The 22,128-nt window shown below is 31.7% G+C and overlaps 1 protein-coding gene and 1 non-coding gene across 2 annotated transcripts; both read left to right on the forward strand.

Annotated features, from left to right (window-relative positions):
• Positions 1-807: 807 nt before the first annotated feature.
• LOC142541631 (21.7 kDa class VI heat shock protein) lies at positions 808-2,560 on the forward strand. The gene is made up of 2 exons (XM_075648119.1): positions 808-1,304; positions 1,876-2,560. Exons 1-2 carry the CDS (start codon positions 998-1,000, stop codon positions 2,136-2,138), a joined length of 570 nt encoding a protein of 189 aa, XP_075504234.1. The 5' UTR covers positions 808-997; the 3' UTR covers positions 2,139-2,560.
• Positions 2,561-17,984: 15,424 nt separating this feature from the next.
• LOC142543999 (small nucleolar RNA R71) lies at positions 17,985-18,095 on the forward strand. The gene has a single exon (XR_012819968.1). It is a non-coding gene; the product is annotated as a small nucleolar RNA R71 (small nucleolar RNA).
• The last annotated feature ends 4,033 nt before the right edge of the window (positions 18,096-22,128 follow it).

Genomic DNA, 22,128 nt, shown 5'->3' on the forward strand with positions numbered 1-22,128 from the left:
ATATCAAAAAATTTCTGATCAGAAGCCGCAAAAAAAATTTCCAAAAAAAATTTCTTTTATCAGATCTTGAAGTAAATAATATCTAAAACTTTAAAAAAATCTCAATGATTCAAGCACGAGTGGCTCTGATACCACATGTTGTGAAAAATCCACATAAACCACAGAATTCGTCATTTTAAATCATCAAGAATTTGACTGAAACCTTAAGCGAAAACATACCTGAATCCATAATCCTGAATTCTTTATAACGTGTCTTGATATTCTAGATTTACGCGCTATTTCCTTGAGAGAGTCCTTTATTTTTCTATTCTGAACTATTTTCATAATATGAGAGAGAATAGGGTATGTGATTGCATGCGATCTGGGGACCATGACCCATATAGACATTATTTTTTGATATTTTTGTTCTAGTTCATCATAAAAACTGAAATTATATTTTCGTTTCTACACATTAAAACACCACAATATATTAGATACATTAAAATCCAATAACTCGAAACATTAGTTGATCAATTTATTTGGGACTTTATTGTTCACATATAAAATTATATAAATAGAATTGACCCAATAATTAACACAACGAGGATATATATTACCCTCTAGTACGTAGATCAGTTAATGGTCGCTGTTACCTCAAAAATTCTCATAGTGGGTCATTCACGGACCATTCATATTTGGGCCAATAAGGGGCCATTTGATCTATATGTCATTGACTCTGGATCAAATCTATCAATTAAAAACACCCTTAATTCCTTTCACATTGTTGTGGTGGAATATAACATATATTCTTATCATTTTGCTAAAACTTTTCTTCACCACTCTTTCTTAATAATGTGTTACATCCAAAAAGAAAATATTCCCCGATCTTTACAGCCAATCACAGATTCTCCAAGAATTTATTCGTTGATTTTTTAAATGCAAGTCCAATGATATAAATGAATTGAACCTTATTTACTTCAGCATCGTTGAAGAAAATAAAGCTCTGATCAGACCTTAAATGACCAGTTCCAAGCAACTTGAGACCCGATTCGAAGATTCGGACCCTTGGAAATGGTGTCATCCATTGAAAGAAGACGGCTTCGCAGCATTGATGAACCAAGAGAATTCAACAGTGCATAAAATCTTCGGCGCAGGATCGTTCTTCAGCCCGTTGTTGTTTGGTAAATTCTTCGACCCCTCCGATGCTTTCCCTCTATGGGAATTTGAGGCAGATGCATTGTTGTCGAATCCCCATAACTCAAACAAGAAAAATGTCGACTGGTTCCAAACGGATTCTGATTATGTTCTGATAGCACAACTTCTCGGTGAGTGCTTTTGTATCAACAAAGCTGAAATCAATACGGTTGAATATTGATAGTTGCTAGCACAACATATGCATTCAATCTCATTATAGATTTTTATATATCCCAATGTTGTATTAACATTTTACATCGAGACCAAGTTTTGACTACTCAATGAACAAAACCAAAAATAACTCAACTTACAGGATGATTTTTGTTACATTCCCAATCATTTTGACGTGTCCAATTTTGTAAGAAAAAATTGTTAAGTTATTTTTATATACTTTATCAATGTACTAATTAATTGATTTTTCAAAGAGTAGTTCTTGTTTATTATTATCGGATATATATTGAGAAACAGATATCGATATTAGTTTAAAACTTTCTGCAATTTAATTTTGTGTATTTTGTAATTTTATAAAAACTTATGGGAAAAAATTGTATCTTTGATGATATAATTTGTTCTACAAATACAAAATGAATGTAACTTAATATTATTATAAAAAGTTTTAAACGAATTCACGACTTTCTCAATATATTTTTTTTCTTTTTCCCCGCAGAAAGTGAATTTAACAATGATAAATTATCAAACCAGGAATAGACAATAGCAACAATATTCAAGTTTGTGTTGAGAATGGAAAAATTATGGAGATCAGTGGTCAATGGAAGCAACAAAGAGATCAGCCGAGGGAGTGGATGTGCAGCCGCTGGTGGGAGCACGGCTACGTTCGGAGGCTCGAACTACCGGAGAAAACGGATTGGAAGAAAGTGGAAGCACGACTGAATAATGATGTATCCCTAGAGATAAGAGTCCCTAAAATCCCTAAAAATTGTGATCATTCACCACAAGAAAATTAGTGACTGCCTTGTAAAAATATATATGTATTACATAATTGTTAGATTACCGTTTTCTAGCACCCAGAGTGGAGTGGAAGTTTAAAAATTTTTATTTTTACTTTCAAAACGTTCATTGGACGTCATATGACTTAAAACATTCGTAGGTGTTTATATATGTTTATCTTTACGTAAATACGTTGGACACCAAACCAGTCCGGGATTAGTAGAGTTGATCTTTCTTGTAAATTCTTATGAACGGATCTTCTTCCTTCGATCGTCAAATAAGGTCCACGATCGGAGACTGGATTTCCCGTATAGATCAGACTAGGGATCTAAATGAAATTTTCGTCAAGATTGAATCGCGCGAAATTTTGAAAATTTGGCAGCGGTGCGGCGGCGACACGGCGGAGGGAAGTGGCCGAAATTTTTCTCCAAATTATGTGGTGGCCGATTTTTGTGAGACAAAAGTTGTCTTGTTATGTTTGTTATTATATCTCTTATGTTATCAACATTTGATAACATATAAATAAAATACACAATTTTAATTCTACTAGGATTCAAATCCTTGACAATTATGATTCTTATTTTAGTTAATTAATTAAAATTCTCATGTTGTATATATCATATAAAGTCAACTCTTTATAATGCATGATATACATATATACATACATAGACACATATACACATGTATAGACCTTAATGAAACGTGTAGCACTCATCGTGAATAACTTAATACAAACACCTCAATAGCACGCATCTCGCATGTCATGAAAAATCTTAATACAAACCCGTCATGAGCAGCATATACTTTTTGTTGTGAATAACTTTAACTGCATCGTGCAAATTTGCACGCTGTGAATGCTCTGAATATAAACATCAATAACAGCGCACGTTGCCCGCCGTGAATAAAACTAAATGCCGTGCGCATTGCGTGCCGTGGTAAACTACTAATGACAGCATGCATAGAACGCCGCAAATAATACAAATCGCAGCGCGCATTGCAGGCCGCCAAAATTCTTAATTGCCGCGCGCGTTAGAACGCCACAAATAATATTAATCGCAGCACACATTGCACGCCGCCAAAAGTATTAATTGCCCCGCGCGATACACGCCGTTGTTATCTTCAAACTTTCAACAGCTTATAGTTGTGCAGGGTGCATTGTACGCTGCGAATAGCATATATGCGCGCCGCGAAAACCCATATTTATTGTAGTGATTGATCAATTAATTAATCAATTTTATACCCCTCTAAAATATTTCATTTGAATCTTGTACATATTCGTAGTCACCACTACTAACACTATAATTTAATTAGTAGATTCTAAACTTACTAAATAAATGTTGGGTGCAATAATTGTCCTTACTGGAAGATCGATCGAACCGTGGTGCTTGAGCTGCTATGCGATTTAAAAGATTTGAGTTGCACCATTACCATCAGTTATAACTTTTGATAAAGCGAAAAACACTCGATCCTACAATTTGTATAAGATCCAAGGTCACGGGTTCGATTTCCAGTGATTGCAAGGAGTGAAATTATTGGGAGAGAGATTGTTGGGTGCAATAATTATTCATGCTGGAAGAGCGATTGAACTGTGGTACTTAAGCTGCTACGTGATTTAAAAGATTTAAGTTGCATCATTACCACCAGCTATAGCTTTTGGCAAAGCGGCAAGCGCTCGGTTCTACAATAAATAACTGTGAACTCAATATAGTCTCTTTCGATGATCATACAACGTCGATATATCGAGTGTACAAATCTTGTTCATTTAATGAAAATAGAAATTTTGATTTCGAAGGACAAAATTTTCACTGATCTATTTTAGGCAGCTGCTAGTTCAGTGAACTCTTTCACCAAAATAGACAGTTATACTCTCCTCATAAAATTAACAGTCAAGCTAGCTTCCAAAACTTCCAACAATGAAATCCACTTATAAACACCTTCATAAGTTATTTATTTGATCTCCATCAATTTTAGTCGTCAAATTCAGCTCCTTGAATTTGATTATCTCAACGATAACACAGAATTTAATACTTGTGTAACTCTCAATAGTTTAGGGATATAGCTAGCTGTGGGTTCACAGCTTCATGTGATTCAGAATAAAATTTATTTTATTCAGGTTTATCATAATTATCCTCATTCTTTTCATCAACCCCTTGATCAAGAATATCAGAACTAAAGTCTGATTGCACACATCGGATCATGGTAAGAGCGTCTACTAGCATCCCACATGATCCCCTAGGTATCACTAATAGTGTTTGTAAGAATCTTAAGTTATGGTTAGCGTACAATACACTCCCTTCAACTCATATATCCCGATAAAATATCCAACCATTGGTATATCGAGAGTTAAAAATGAATTCGATAATGATGTGATCTATCTTTGAGTAATAACAGTGATACGACATATGCAACTGGTAAAACACATTTCCCTAAAGCACATCTCTTCCTCTGACCAGAGACTTCTTGCACTTTTAACTCATCAGATCACATAGGATATCTTCAAAACTACACCCAACCTGGACACCTGATGGCTCTCAATGGAGTCAGCAAATGAGTCTAAGTGCAGTGCTAGTATGCAGAGTCTCCATGTTTTCTCGGGTCAAAGGATTCATGGTGTACGACTATAATCGCAGAATTTTTCACTCGATAAGTGATAAACACTTGGACAGTCCAAATGAGAGTTGTTTGCATCATCAAATGGTACATCATAGATACTAATATCAAGATCAAGAGACATTTATCCTTATTTTGGAGGAATGAAGCTCTTCATCATGCTCAAATTTTTTATTTTTTAGTTGTTTTGTTAATTCATCGTGCCAGTCAAAATATCATCTAGGCTCTTAAAGTTTGCCCGAGTTGAGGAGCGGAGCTTTTGGGTTTGAAGTGTGTGCTCTCCAGCCCAGGCAATGTTCTGTAAAAAAAATTGAGTTAGAAATAAAATAAAGGTGGATTGAATAATCGGAGAGCTCTAGACGAGGGCTACCTTGCATGAAGCTAAGGGCCATTGACTCTTCAACTATCGAGTTTGAGGCTAACTGAAAAGACCCCCAAATCCACAGAATATACCAAGTTTTGGAGAATCTTCAAGGCATAAGGCCCCTTGGGGTTGGATAGGAAGGAGATCCCCGGACTATAGGGGTACTCGGCCGCCCTAGAGCCCTATGCTCAGGGAAGGGAGAAGCTCCGCCCATTTTTCTTTTGCCTTAGAGGGAGCAGGGAATTCAAGGCCAGTTTGGGCAAGGGAGGTTAGAATCTGATCCAGAACCCTCTCCCTTCTGGGAGTATTTATTCTTTAAAGACTTTGGGGAAGGGGCTCGATCGCGACGTATTCGGAAGAAGCCTCGGCCCTCTTCCTTTTCAACTTCATCATTTCATTTCCGCTTTCATCTCATCATTCATTATGTGATCATCTACATGGAAAACGCACAAGCATAAATGGTCGGAAAATATGATAAATGAAGGTAAAGAGGTCGAAAGATCCTACCTAAGTCCCCCACATCCCTATTTTCTTTATCCAAAACATGTATTTACAGAGCATGCCATCGTCTACTAGCTCTCTGTAACGCCCGAAAACTCGAACACACTAACCATATGCATGCATGAAAAAATTAATTAAAATTTATTTAAATAATTGGTAGTAGATCAAATGTAATAAATTTGAACTTTCTGCCATCCTATATGCGATGTGCGGCTAAGGCGAGAGAATCAGGGACGATTTTGATAAGATTCCTAGAATTTGAAACTCGAGATTTAGTGATCCAAAATAGAAAAGTGGCGAATTTATAATTAGCAAGGGACTAGCTTAATCGGTAAAGAACTTTTGCTAGAAAATGAGAAGCTTTGGGTTTACGGTACTGGAAACTAGTGACAACAAATATTTTTAATTATCATTTGTACTTCTATTGGATTAATTATTGATTTAATTAACTCTTTATGAGCCTAGATTAGTAGTGATTAATTAAAATAATTAGAGGACTTTAATTTAACATAAAAGCTCACCTAACAACTTAATTAAAACCCTAGTTAATCTCACAAATCACACACTTCTCCCTCACTTGAAGCAGACACAAATCACACACACTAAACCCTAGGGTGGCCGAGAGCTCCATGGCCGAAGAGGGAAGGAATTTGCGAGCCCCGTTTGTCTCTCGTCGCACCGTCGCTCGTTATTCGTAATCACAAATGATCAAGGTATGTTTAAAATCCTTATTTGTGCACCATTCACTCAATATTATTGCATGTATTCGCTTTTTTGTGTGAAAGTTCATGACAATGATCGTTTTAAGTTTTATGCATGTGCATCTCACGTTTTCATGAAGAATTCTTGAAGTTTTTGAGAATTGTTGAAAGAGGGATGCAAACCAAGGAGTTCAAGCGTCGATCTAGACATTTAGGTTTAGATCGTGAAGGGTAAAGAGCCAAGATAGGGGCTGGAAGTGCTGGAATACCCTGCACTCATCATGCGTGAAAGCCAAGGGAGCGGTCTTCGGGTGGCTTGGGCTCCTACTGCTAAGGGGGCTGCATGAGGTCCTATCCATGGTCTGGAGGGTTGGTTTAGGGTCCTAGGAAGGTCATGGTCAGGGTTAGTCAAGGCTTGGATGGGCTGGAGCATCGCTGTAGCCGTGAGTTCACAAGCTGCCATCTTAGGCTGTTTTTGTTTGCGTGTGGTTCTAGGGGCTAGGGGACGGTGGAAAGGGCTGGACCAGGGGCTAGGGACGTGCTTTAGGGTCATGGTGAGGGGCTGTGAGTCATGTGTCAAGCCAAGGGCTGCAGCAATCGTAGGAGCGTGCGAGACCCTGCTACGCGCAAGGAGCTCATGCGGCACAACACTGGTTCGTGGAGTCTAGGGCTTAGGGCATCTTGTCTGAGTCCAAAAGGGCCTAGGTCATGGGCTTAAGTTGTGTCTAATGAAGAGTTATAGGGCCTGTTTAGGTCGTTTCAAACCGTGGTCCGTTCGGAGTCGTAAAATGTCCAAACGTGTCAAAATAAAGACGAAATGGCCCTAGGTTAAAGTTCTTACTCATTTTTGGGTTTTGGCGGGGGATTGGAGATTTCCAATAGCTTAAATTGGGTCATGAGGTGTAAATAAATGTCTGGTCTTGGTTTGGCTCGAGTCGGAAGGGTAGTTTGGTAATTTGATTGCCCGAAAACGTGAAAACGGAGGTAAAAGATCGTCAGGTAAGGGAATCGAGTCGTTATTGAAACGTGGGTCCTAAGACAAAATTTCTAGCAAGCTTCTGGAAATTTTAATATTTTTAAAGTTTTGAAATCGAGTCGTTACCATTAAGTCAAAGTTTGGGATCGTCCGGGTAAGTATAGAGTTGAATCATGTGCGATCGGTTCGAGAAAAGTTGGGGGCGGTTTGCAACTTCCTAAAATAATTCCATATCATGTTATATGCTATTTTTAAAAGTTTTAACATGTGTATGTTTATGCTATTTTTAGCAGTCTCGATGTCTAGGAATGTCATAAGCCATTTTTTTAAAGTTTCATCGAATATGGAAAGCTATGCATGCTTTTATAATACGATAAAGTAAAGGTTTTTTTGAGGAATGTGAATTGTCCGTTAAAAGTAGTAATGAATCCGTTGAAAACGGGAACGGTGACCTTGCAATGAAAAGGGAGTGAACCGTCGAAAGCGATGACGAGAATCTCAATAATAATGGATCTGTTGAAGAAGTGATCAGAGAAGTTATTTTATGATAGTCGGAGGGATCCTCGAAGAAGTGGACGACGTTGAACTCGTAGGCCTAGCAATATGGTTTATAGATTGATCAATCGATTTAATGTTGTCAGTATCGAGGATCAAACTTCACGTAAAAATGTCATTTTGATGGAAAAGTTCATATTTATGCATGATTTAGATAGTTGTATATTTTTGAAGGTTTCATGCTTGCATGACAAACCTATTTTTAGTAAACGTATTTCTACGCATGTAATTGTATAATTATGTACTTGCTATATCAGGTTTGAGCAAGATGAGTCAATAGACTCACTAAGTTTGAATGGTTGTAGGTGATGATAATGATGTTGAGTCGTGAGGTGCGAAGTATCGAGCCATCCGAGAGGCGCAGTGCATACCTGAGGACCTTGAAATTCCACATATGTTAAAGATTTTAATAATTTTATGGATTATTGTTTTTATTTACAGACTGATAGGATGCTAGAATTTATTTAGTTTAATTTTAGACTTTTATTGCTTTATTTACTATTTCTGCATGCACGAGTCTTGATAGTATGAAATTCATTTATTTGATTATTTATGCTATTTTATTTATGATAAATTAATTATGCATGTTGTAGGAATTTATAAAGTTGTAAAAAAAAACTAGTTTAAATAAATGAATTTAGAAGTTAAGGTCGTTTCAATCTCAATATTAAAACACACTCATCACTGCCAGGAAGCTTGTGAATCATGAGTTGGGCCGACTAAGGGATCGGGAAGGGTGAAGTTCATGACTCGGTCCAAATGCAAGAATGAAGTTTACAAGTGTAGGTTGTCTGCAAGTAATATATTTCGTAAGTACGAGATCGATCCTCAGAGAGGTTATTTTGAGTTTAAATTTATTAATTTATAGATTACCAAATGCAAGAATGAAGTTTACAAATTATAAATTTTGTCAAGGCTTGAGGATTTATTCTTGGTTTATGTAATATTGTTTAACTAAAAGTAAAACAAAAGAAACCACCATAAATAATGGTTCCAAAAAAATTAAAAACACACATAATATAATATAGTTCCCACTATAGAAAATACCGAATTAACCGATATTTTATATATGGTACCTATGATTATTATTATAACTATATAAATAAATAATTGCATAAAGTAAATGTTAAATTAAATCATTATATTTCATTTAGAACAACCGGCAGAGCCACGCTATTGCCTAAATGAAATATATTGATTTAATAAGTTAGTTGCGGTAAAGTAAAAGTTAGTTGCGATAAAGTAAATGTTAGTTGCGAAAAAGTTAGTTGCGAGAAAGTAAAAGTTAGATGCGAAAAATAAAAGTTAGTTGCGATAAAATAAATGTTAGATTGTTAGATGTTAGCATTAAATCATAATATTTCATTTAGATCAACCGGCAGAGCCAAGCTATCGTCTAAATGAAATGTTATGATATTATTATATAAATATATAAATATATATCTATATATATAATAATAATAATAAGTGATGAAATATTTATTGTATCAAAATTAAACAACAAATCAAGATAATCACTTTAATGGTATCAAACATTTGATGTAAATTGATAACAACAAATAATTCATTTTTATACCTACAATAAAAATAAGTTAGCTAAATGAAAAGAAATAAAGAAAGAATATACAAAATATAAACAATCTTACTTCACCAAGAATGCATCCTCTTCACCTTGACATAATAGATTTAGCTTGCCATAAGCTTACTTTTGATCAACACTAAAATATCACTCATAGTTGAGAACATGGAAGAAAATATATTGGAACTTAGAACTTTGATACACACTCACACTATATTTTACAATGAGATAGAATGATTCTCAAGCTAGCACAAGGCCTCTATTTATAGGCCAAACGAGAGAAAGGGTCAAAATTTTTATTAATGTCATGTAGTTGCAATAGTATTCTTTGTCTCCTCCAAATTCAATTCCATGTCCCTTCTTTCAATGCTTTGTTCCACAACTTTAATCACCGAATTTGACTCTGCTCAAAACGGCAAACATGTGGGGAATTGTCTGTAGATTAATTTGGCCACTTGATTCACCTCATTTTGTTAAATATTGAAATAGTTATGATTTTTTTTACTATATACTGGTCATAGTAAAAGTAAATTTGTCCTCCTTTTGATATTTGCACAATTTGATCATCTTAATGAACTTTTTAGGCAATCATGTCTTCTGTAAAGTTGTAGATAATTTCTCAAGGATTCCAAACATGTTTGAGTCACCTCTATTTGAATTTTCTAGCTTGAGTTTATATTATTTTACCAACACGTAGAAAACCTGAAAATAAAACATATTTAGTAAGACAATTAAATATAAACAAACAATACTAAAATAACATAATTTTATAATTTTAATGAAACTTAAATTTTAAAATACAGGTTTTAACATATAATAAATTATTAATTTTAAGTTTCGTCACACCCCCACACTATCTTATTACTAGTCCCTTAGTAATAAACTTTATCGGAAAATCACAATCTAAATTCTTTATTCCTTTTATATATTCAAATACAAACATATTTATTAAAAACAAAATCATATACCGATTTATATATATATATATATTTTCGTTTAATATAATAATATATAATTAAATGTGTTTTTATTATTATTCTTATTTTCACATAATATATAAAGTAACAATATATATATATAATTTTTTTTTAAATTTCAAAATTTTTTATAATAATATAGTCAAAAAGATAATTCACACCACCCACCATAACATGTATAATATCAAGAATATTATTGTAAAAGCCTCAACTCCATATATTCTTTCAGGTCAAAATGTTTAAGAAATAGCTAGTTTTCACTCATGGAGTTGGAATGAATATTAACTCTCATTGAAAAAGGCTAAGTATTAAAGCAGACAATTAATTAAACTAATATTGAAAACAAAATAGAAAAATTTAAAAAGAATAAAATCCCCATTTTTTTCTTTTTTTATTGTTTTTTTTAAATAACGTGACTGCAAAATTTTACAATAACATAAAATTTTTTTTTCCAAACATTCTACCATAAATATATATATATATATATATATATATATGTATAAACATTTATATAACGGATACATCCGACTACCTTTGAAACTTATCTAGCACAAACAAATCTTTTTGTTTGTTTGTTTTTTTTTTTTTAACACAATATTGATGTTTTTAGAACACATTGATAGTACATCAATCAAATCTAAAAAAATTACAATGAATAAAGTATTTTGCAGTCCGTTATATATTTACTTCTTCTTTTTTTCTTTTTTCAATAAATATTTTTTTTAGGGGAGTTATATTCTTGTAATTAACCATTTTTTAATAATCAATAAAAGTTTATTAATTGTTTTCTCATTTCTCACCACTCACTCACAAAAGATGTGTGAGTATATATTATACTTTTACAAAAGAATTCTTTCAATTATACATGTTAACAACCATACAAACCATATCTTTTAACTATATTCTCATAAAAATTTTAGAAATTATTTTATTTGAAAACACATACAATTATATATATATATATATATATATATATATATGAACACATCTATTATACATTTTGTATTAATTGATCAAAAAATATATATAAATTGGTACATATGAAAAACTAATTTTTCTTTTAGTCTATATTTTGAATATAATGAATATTAAAATCTAATGTATTGTGATTTTCCAATAATTATTAACTAATGCGTCTCAGGTGCATTTTACTGACACCTTACTCGACATTGAACTAAAAATTATTATTATTATTACTATATATAAGTATATATTTTAATTTTTATATAAAAAAACTAAGATGAGAAGAAGAAGAAATTATTCACACCTTAAAGAAAAATATTAAGACATACCGTTGAATCACAAGTTTAGCATCACATGAATTTTCTTTTCTTACTTTTGGATGTTGGCCAATTAAGTTGAGATAAGGATGGATCTGGTTCATGACTAAATCCTTGCAGTAAATCAATAAATTCACCTTCACTTGTAGCAGAAACTAACATCCTTCGCGAAGCTAATGAAATAAATCTCTGTTCCACAACATCATCAAGAAACGATAGCAGTTTATCATAATAATTGTTAACATTTAACAAACCAATTGGCTTATTGTGGATATTTAATTGTGCCCAACAAACAGCATGAAATATTTCTTCTAAAGTACCGAAACCTCCTGGCAAAGCAATGAAAGCATCTGAATGTTCAATCATTTGAGTAATTCGTTCATACATGTTGTCCACTTTCATTTCTTCTCCTATTGTTGGTCCTGTAAGATTGGCTAAGGTAATCGGAATAATGCCTAAAACTTCACTTCCACCTGCATGCGCAGCTTTTTCAACTTTTCCCATGAGGCCAACTTCACCACCACCATATACCAAATGAATCTTTTTTTTAGCAAGTGTTATTCCAAGATTTTCTGCTACTTCTTCATAAATTGAATCTTTTCCTGCACTAGATCCACAAAATACACAAATATTTTTGATTTTACTTACCGTGGACGTTGACATGTTGAGAAAATATGTTTTTTGTAATTGTTAGATCACAGCATATGAATTTATAAGCGTAACATGCCAAAAGTCAATATTTGAACATGAAATTATTATTATTAAAAGAAAATAAAAATGACAAAATTAAAACAAATATATACAGCGTAGTTGTGATTGTGGCTCACATCTTCCTCTGATTTTACGTTCAGTAACGGCTTCAACGCCTTCTATGAGTCGAGGATATGCTTCCCATCCAATTTTCTTATAAATTGGCAAACATGATCTTTTAACGTCAGATTCCCAAGACGAAATTGTATATATATATTTACTTATCTAAATAGATATGCGTTACTATAGTAGGATCTTTGTAAGGCTGATTCCACCGTCCATATTGATATTCCTCCTATTGAAATTGCCACCATAGTTTAAGAAGTTCATTTTGCGCGTACCCATTAGAATGCGTATCAAGAACCACTAGAAAATTATCCAAAGGCTCTTTACTCAGAACATTCTTAATGAATAAAATTTTATCTTCTCTATTCATTGATGTCATTCCAACATTTTTGCATTTTCCCTTATAAGTCCACCTTGCACATTTATGACATCCACCTATACGTTTAGCTCTTCGCTTTTTGGCATATGTGCTTTTACCAAATCCTGGCATATGTCTTATTATTAATTCACTTGCTTCCCCAACCAATCGGACTTTTGCTTCAATTATCAAACGGACATGATTCGGTATGCCATATGACATCATCAACCTTAGCCGCTCACATCTAACTTTATAAATTTTTTTCAACGCATTATCAGGTAAACAAGCAAAATATTTACAAAGATTCATAATACATGCATCCATATTATTATTATTATATATATTTCAATTATTTTGGGAAAACTGAAGAAACCGACTTAAACAGTCACGGAGTACCGTTATACGCCACTTAACCGGGAAATGAACTAGAATCTGCAAAACAAAATGAAAATATCAAACAACTATTGTGGATCATATAAAGGCATAAACTCATTATTAAGAATTTCATTTTCTATAAAAGGCTTAAGTCTTTGCCCATTAACTTTAAACACGTCATTATTTTTAAGATTTTCAATATCAACAGCACCATGAGGATAAACAAATTTGATTATAAATGGTCCTGACCACCTCGATCTTAGTTTACCTGTAAATAAATGCAAACGAGAATTATAAAGCAAAACTTTTTGTCCAATTTCAAATGACTTTCTCATAATATTTTTATCACGAAAGGCTTTAGTTTTATCTTTATAAATCTTTGAATTTTCATATGCATCATTTCTTAATTCTTCAAGTTCATTTATTTGCAATTTTCTTAATTTAGATGCATCATCTAAATTAATATTAAATGCTTTAATTGCCCAATAAGCTTTATGTTCAAGTTCAACCGGTAAATGACAATGCTTACCAAAAACTAACATATATGGTGACATCCCTAATGATGCTTTAAATGCAATTCTATATGCCCATAATGCATCAGTTAATCTTAAAGACCAATCTTTTCGATTTGGATTAACTGTTTTTTCTGAAATTTGTTTTATTTCTCTATTTGCAAGTTCAACTTGACCATTACTTTGAGGATGATATGGGGTAGAAACTTTATGTGTAATGCCATATTTTCTTAATAAAGAAGAAAATGATTTATTTATTAAATGACTTACCACATCACTAATTATTGCTCTAAGTATTCCAAATCGGCTAAAAATATTTTCTTTTAAAAATTTTATAACAACTTTATGATCGTTAGTTCTACATGCAATTGCTTCAATCCATTTTGAAACATAATCAACAGCGACTAAAATGTACGTATATCCAAAAGATAATGGAAATGGACCCATAAAATCTATCCCCTAACTATCAAATATTTCAATAATTATGATTGGATTTAAAGGCATCATGTTTCGTTTTGAAATTGATCCCATCTTCTGACAGTTTTCACAAGATTTGCAAAATAAATGCGTATCTTTGAATAAAGACGGCCAATAAAATCCACATTGTAAGATTTTGTAGCTGTTTTATTGGATGAAAAATGACCTCCACATGCTTCAGAATGACAAAATTTAATAACATTACTTACTTCATTGTCGGGTATGCATCGTCGAAAAATTTGGTCAGGACAATACTTAAATAGGTAAGGATCATCCCAATAAAATTTTTTAACTTCTATCAAGAATTTATTCTTATCCTGTGAATTCCAATGAGAAGGCATTTTATTTGTCACAAGAAAATTTACAATGTTAGCAAACCAGGGCATAATAGTAGCATAAAACAACTGATCATCTGGAAAATTTTCATTTGTTGGTATTTCATTATGAGATGATTCAGTCATTATTCTAGATAAATGATCGGCTACAACATTTTCTTTTCCTTTTTTATCTTTAATTATAATATCAAATTCTTGTAACAATAAAATCCACCGTATTAATCTTGGCTTAGCATCTTGTTTATTTGATAAATATTTTATGGCAGAATGATCGGTGTAAACAATAGTAGTAGAACCAATTAAATAAGATCGAAACTTATCTAATGCAAATACTACTGAAAGTAATTCTTTTTCAGTAGTTGAATAATTTATTTGGGCACTATTTAAGGTTCAACTAGCATAATAGATTGCATAAGGTTTTCTTTCTTTTCTTTGTCCTAACACAGCTTCTATAGCATAATCACTTGCATCACACATTAATTCAAATGGTAAAGACCAATCTGGAGGTTGTAAAATAGGTGATGTAACTAAAAGATTTAATATTTTTTTTAAAAGCATTTTCACATTTCTGAGTCAATTCAAATTGTGTATCTTTTGTTAAAAGATTTGAAATTGGTGTAGATATTATGCTAAAATTTTTTATAAACCTTCTATAAAATCCTGCATGACCCAAGAATGATCGAACTTCTTTGACCGTTTTTGGTGATGTTAAATTAGCAATAACATCAACTTTGGCTTTATCAATTTCAATTCCTTTTTCAGATATCACATGTCCTAAAACAATCCCAGATTTAACCATATAATGACATTTTTCCCAATTTAAAACAAGAGTTTTTTCTTCACATCTTTTTAATAATTCTTCTAGATTTTTAAGACAATTTTCAAATGAGTTTCCAAAAACAGTTATATCATCCATAAAAACTTCTACATATTCTTCAATCATATCACTGAAAATACTTAACATGCATCTTTGAAAAGTAGCCGGAGCATTACATAAACCAAATGGCATTTTTTAAATGCAAAAGTTCCGAAAGGACAAGTAAAAGTAGTTTTTTCTTGATCTTCTAATGATATAGGTATTTGATAATACCCCGAATACCCATCAAGAAAACAGAAATAAGAATTTCCTGCTACTTTTTCTATAATTTGATCTAAAAATGGTAGTGGGAAATGATCTTTTCTAGTTGCATCATTTAATTTTCTATAATCAATACACATACGCCAACTAGATGGAATCCTAGCTTGTAATAACTCTCCCTTTTCATTTTTTATAACAGTGATGCCGGATTTTTAGGTACTACTTGTGTTGGACTTACCCATTTACTATCTGAAATTGGATAGATAATTCCAGCGTTTAATAGTTTTAATACTTCATTCTTAACAACTTCCTTCATATGTGGATTTAACCTTCTTTGTGGTTGTTGATATGTTTTAGCATTTTCTTCCAAGTGAATTTTATGTGTACAAATTAAAGGATTCATACCTTTTATATCTTTCAAAGTCCATCCAATTGCATTTTTATATTTTTTAAGTAATTTAATCAAATCTTCTTCTTGATTTGGCAAAAGAGTGGAAGAAATTACAACATGAAATGTTTTATTTTCACCAAGAAATACATATTTCAATTTTAATGGTAAAACTTTTAATTCAAGTTTTGTATTATCATCTTCTTTAAAATTATTTTTAAACTCAAAACTTTCTATTGAAAAAACTTCAGATTGTTGATTTAAGTTTTCTTCTTGTATATTTTCTTCCACAATTGTTTCAATTTCATTATCATATTCATTTTCATTAATACTTGGTTGTTTATATAAATTGAACACATTAAGTTCTAGAGTCATATTTCCAAAAGACAATTTCATTATTCCATTTCGACAATTAATTAAAGCATTTGAAATTGCTAAAAATGGTCGTCCCAATATTACTGGAATTTCATTATGTACTTCTGTTGGTTGTGTATCCAAAACAATAAAATCTACAGGATATATGAATTTATCAACTTGAACCAACACATCTTCTACAATACCTCTAGGTATTTTGATTGACCTATCCGCCAGTAAGAGAGTAACAGAAGTGAGTTTTAATTCTCCTAAATTAAGTTTTTCATAAACTGAATAAGGAAGTAAATTCACACTTGCTCCCAAATCCAACAAAGCTTTTTTAATTTTTTTTCTCCAATAATACATGAAATTGTTGGACAACCAGGATCTTTATATTTTAAACTAGAATTATTTTGAAGAATAGAACTTACTTGTTCAGCCAAGAATGCTTTTTTCTTCACATGCAATTTTCTCTTTACAGTACATAAGTCTTTTAAAAATTTTTCATAAGAAGGTACTTGTTTAATAGCATCTAATAATGGAATATTTATCTTCACTTGTTTAAAAACTTCATAGATATCAGAATCACTTTTTTGTTTTTTATGATTTGTTAATGCATGAGGAAATGGTGGAGGTTTATTTGACTTATTTACTATTTCAGATGATTTATCATTCACCATATTATTTTTAAAATTTAAGGTATCATCATTCTCAAAAGTATCAGGATTATCATCCTTACTCTTTGATTTTAAATGATCCTTGTTTTCATTACTATATGGATCATTAACTATTTTACCACTTCTAAGGGTAATAACAGATTTTATTTGATCAATTTTTTTATTTTATAATTCTTAATTTGATTTTTAGGATTAGGTTGAGGTTGAGATGAAAGTTTTCCTTTTTCATGAATATTAAGTGCAGATGCAAATTTTGCAAAAGTTTCTTTCAAATCACTCATAGATTGACTGTTTTGAATATTGATAGACTCTTGCTTTTGGATAAATGCATGAATTACATCTTCAAAGTTTTTTCTTGGAGGTGTAACATAAGGAATATAACCTTGATGATTTTGGTTATTTTGAAAATATTGTTGTGACGGTTATGCATTATTATCATTCCTCCAACTAAAATTAGGATGATTTTTCCATCCAGGATTATATGATGGTGAAAAAGGATCTAGTATTAGTTTTTTATAATTGTTAACATAATTTGCTTGTTCGTGGAGACATTCTTTAAATGAAGGTAATGTTGGACAATCTTTTGTAGCATGATCATGTGTATCACATCTATGACAAACAATTTCTTGAATACTTTTTAATTGACCACTCTTTTTCATTTCTAATGACTCAATTTTTCTTGCTAAAGATGCAAGTTTAGCTTGAATATATATATCATCTTTAAGATTATAGATACCATCCCCATTTGTTGAATTATTGTTTTTAGTTGTTGGTGGTTCTATTGTGCCTATATTATCCCAATTTTGAGCATTTTCTGCTAATGAATCCAAATATTTCATAGCTTCATTTGGGTTTTTATCTTCAAAAGTTCCATTACACATAATTCTATCATTTGCCTATCTTTAGGTATTAGACCTTCATAAAAGTGAGAAACTATTCTCCATGTTTCAAAACCATGATGTGGGCATGTATTAAGTAATTCTTTATATCTATCCCAACATTGATAAAACGTTTCTCCTTGTTTTTGCGAAAAAGTTGTAATTTGTCTTTTAAAAGAGTTTGTTATATGGGAAGGGAAAAACTTTTTGAGAAATTGTTGTTGCATTTCTTCCCATGATCTTATTGAACTTGATCTTAAATTTTGTAGCCATGTTTTAGCTTTATCTTTTAAAAAAAAAGGGAAAAGCTTTAATCGAACTATATCCATGCTACAATTTTGATCATTATAAGTGTTACAAACTTCCTCAAATTCTCTTAGATGCAAATATGGATTTTCAGAATCTAAGCCATGAAAATTATGTAAAAGTTGAATAATTTGAGGTTTGAAGTTGAAATTAGATGCATCAGGAGGAAAAACTAAACAAGATGTGACACTAGTTCTAATAGGGTTCATATGGTGCCTGATGGGACACTAGTTCTAATAGAGTTCATATGGTGCCTAAGTGTTCTTAATTGATCATGTTCTTGATTATTATTATTATTATTATTATTATTATTATTATTATTATTATTATTATCATTATCTTGATTATTTGAATTATCATCCATGTTTAAATTATTTTCAGATACTCGAATAAGTCTACCACTTTTTTTTCGACTCCAAATACTCATACAAAAAAAAAACAACACAATACTTATAAATAAAACATAATTAACAAATATAAACTTAATTTATACCTCCCCGGCAACGGCACCAAAAACTTGCTACTACTTAAATAATAATTCACCCAAGTGTAGGTTGTCTGCAAGTAATATATTTCGTAAGTACAAGATCGATCCTCAGAGAGGTTATTTTGAGTTTAAATTTATTAATTTATAGATTACCAAATGCAAGAATGAAGTTTACAAATTATAAATTTTGTCAAGGCTTGAGGATTTATTCTTGGTTTATGTAATATTGTTTAACTAAAAGTAAAACAAAAGAAACCACCATAAATAATGGTTCCAAAAAAATTAAAAACACACATAATATAATATAGTTCCCACTATATAAAATACCGAATTAACCGATATTTTATATATGGTACCTATGATTATTATTATAACTATATAAATAAATAATTGCATAAAGTAAATGTTAAATTAAATCATTATATTTCATTTAGAACAACCGGCAGAGCCACGCTATTGCCTAAATAAAATTTATTGATTTAATAAGTTAGTTGCGGTAAAGTAAAAGTTAGTTGCGATAAAGTAAATGTTAGTTGCGGAAAAGTAAAAGTTAGTTGCGAGAAAGTAAAAGTTAGATGCGAAAAATAAAAGTTAGTTGTGATAAAGTAAATGTTAGATTGTTAGATGTTAGTATTAAATCATAATATTTCATTTAGAACAACCGGCAGAGCCACGCTATCGTCTAAATGAAATATTATGATATTATTATATAAATATATATATATATATATATAATAATAAGTGATGAAATATTTATTGTATCAAAATTAAACAACAAATCAAGATAACCACTTTAATGGTATCAAGAATTTGATGTAAATTGATAACAACAAATAATTCATTTTTATACCTACAATAAAAATAAGTTAGCTAAATTAAAAGAAATAAAGAAAGAATATACAAAATATAAACAATCTTACTTCACCAAGAATGCATCATCTTCACCTTGACATAATAGATTTAGCTTGCCATAAGCTTACTTTTGATCAACACTAAAATATCACTCATAGTTGAGAACATGGAAGAAAATATATTGGAACTTAGAACTTTGATACACACTCACACTATATTTTACAATGAGATAGAATGATTCTCAAGCTAGCACAAGGCCTCTATTTATAGGCCAAATGAGAGAAAGGGTCAAAATTTTTATTAATGCCATGTTGTTGCAATAGTATTCTTTGTCTCCTCCAAGTTCAATTCCATGTCCCTTCTTTCAATACTTTGTTCCACAACTTTAATCACCGAATTTGACTCTGCTCAAAAAGGTAAACACGTGGGGAATTGTCTGTAGATGAATTTGGCCACTTGATTTACCTCATTTGGTTAAATATTGAAATAGTTATGATTTTTTTACTATATGCTGGTCATAGTAAAAGTAAATTTGTCCTCCTTTTGATATTTGCACAATTTGATCATCTTAATGAACTTTTTAGGCAATCATGTCTTCTGTAAAGTTGTAGATAATTTCTCAAGGATTCCAAACATGTTTGAGTCACCTCCATTTGAATTTTCTAGCTTGAGTTTATATTATTTTACCAAAACGTAGAAAACCTGAAAATAAAACATATTTAGTATGACAATTAAATATAAACAAACAATACTAAAATAACATAATTTTATAATTTTAATGAAACTTAAATTTTAAAATACAGGTTTTAACATATAATAAATTATTAATTTTAAGTTTCATCAGTAAGCAACATGAGGACGTGTCGATATCATACCATACATGATACTACCAATAGCTGACACATATGGAATACATGACATAATCTCTATCTCTTCATTAGTTTTGGACACATAGCTTTAGATAGAGTAACACCATGACACATTGGTAAGTATCCTCTCTTGGACTCTTCCATAGAGAATCGCTTCAAAATGGTATCGATATAAGTGGCTTGGGTGAGCCCCAGCATCCTCTTTGATCTATCTCGATAGATTTGTATTCCCAATACATATGATGCTTCATCCATGTCTTTCATGGAGAATTTACTTGCTAACCATACTTTAGTTGATTGCAGTAATCCTACATCATTCTCAATGAGTAGGATGTCATCAACATAAAGTACTAGGAATGTCACTGCACTCCCACTAACTTTCTTGTACACGCATGGTTCCTCGGGATTTTTAGCAAAACCAAATTCCTTGATAGTGCTATTAAATCGGTGGTTCCAACTCCTTGACACCTGCTTGAGACCATATATTGATATCTAAAGTTTTTATACCTTATCCTCACTTCCTAGTGATGTGTATCCCTCAGGTTGAGACATATAAATTTCTTCTTTGATGTCTCCATTGAGGAATGCAGTCTTTACATCCATTTGTCATATCTCATAGTCATACCATACTGCTATGACTAGTAGTATTCTAATGGACTTAAACATAGCAACTGGTGAAAAAGTTTCACTACAAGAAAAATTATTTTCCGCAGCACGTCATCAACAGCGTGCATTAAAAGCACGCTGCGAATACTACTTTTCACGGCGTGCACCCATATGTGCGCTGTTAATAGTGTTGCACTTGATACTATTAACGGCGTGCATTAAAAGCACGCTGCGGATATTACTATGGACGGCGTGCATTAAAAGCACGCTGCGGATAGTAACTTGATACTATTAATGGCGTGCATTATAAGCACGCTGCGGATATTACTATTGACGGCGTGCATTAAAAGCACGTTGCGGATAGTAATATCCGCAGCGCACAATAAATGCACGCCGTTAATAATATTATTAACGGCGTGCATGTTTATGTGTGCTGTTAAAAGTAAATCATTTTTTTTAAAAAAATTGTGTTCAGACATTAACGGCGTACATTAATCGCACGCCGTCAATAGTATTATTCACGGCATGCATATTATTAGCACGCTGCGGAAAATGAGTTCGAATTTTTAAATTAGCGCTAATATAGCGACGATTTACATAAAACTGTCGTCGATTTAAAAACGGCGACGGTTTGATGTAACCGTCGCTAATAGGCGTGCATCGGCGACGGTTTAATAAAAAACCATCGCAAAAAATCGCAAATTCTCTATTTATATCCGATTTCCATTTCATTTTTTATTCACAACACTTAAAATTTTTCTCTACTCATACGATTTTAGTTTCGATTTAGATACGTGTTTTTGTTTCAATTTATGGTTAATTTTTTAATTGTTAATTAAGAGAATGAGTATTATTATTATAGTTGTATTGTTAGTTTTTATAAAAATTTATTAAATTATAAAAGTAATTTTTTTTTTATTTTTACGCAAAATTTAGCGACGGTTTTAGAACTGTCGCGAAATTATAAAACTGTCGCTAAATTTAAAGGCCATCACTAAATTAGCGACGGTTTTGAGGTTTTAGACCGTCGCGGATTTGCGACGGTTTTGTCAAAAACCGTCGCTATTATTTTATTTTTTTTCACTATTAACGGCGT

This window comes from Primulina tabacum, chromosome 4 (assembly GCF_025594145.1).
Source record: "Primulina tabacum isolate GXHZ01 chromosome 4, ASM2559414v2, whole genome shotgun sequence".
In the NCBI taxonomy this organism is placed as follows: domain Eukaryota; kingdom Viridiplantae; phylum Streptophyta; class Magnoliopsida; order Lamiales; family Gesneriaceae; genus Primulina; species Primulina tabacum.

Coding starts and splice junctions, on each gene's coding strand:
- LOC142541631 (XM_075648119.1), top strand. CDS start 998: ATGACCAGTTCCAAGCAACTTGAGACCCGATTCGAAGATTCGGACCCT. Junction 1,305..1,875: donor TCTGATAGCACAACTTCTCG/GTGAGTGCTTTT, acceptor TTATCAAACCAG/GAATAGACAATAGCAACAAT.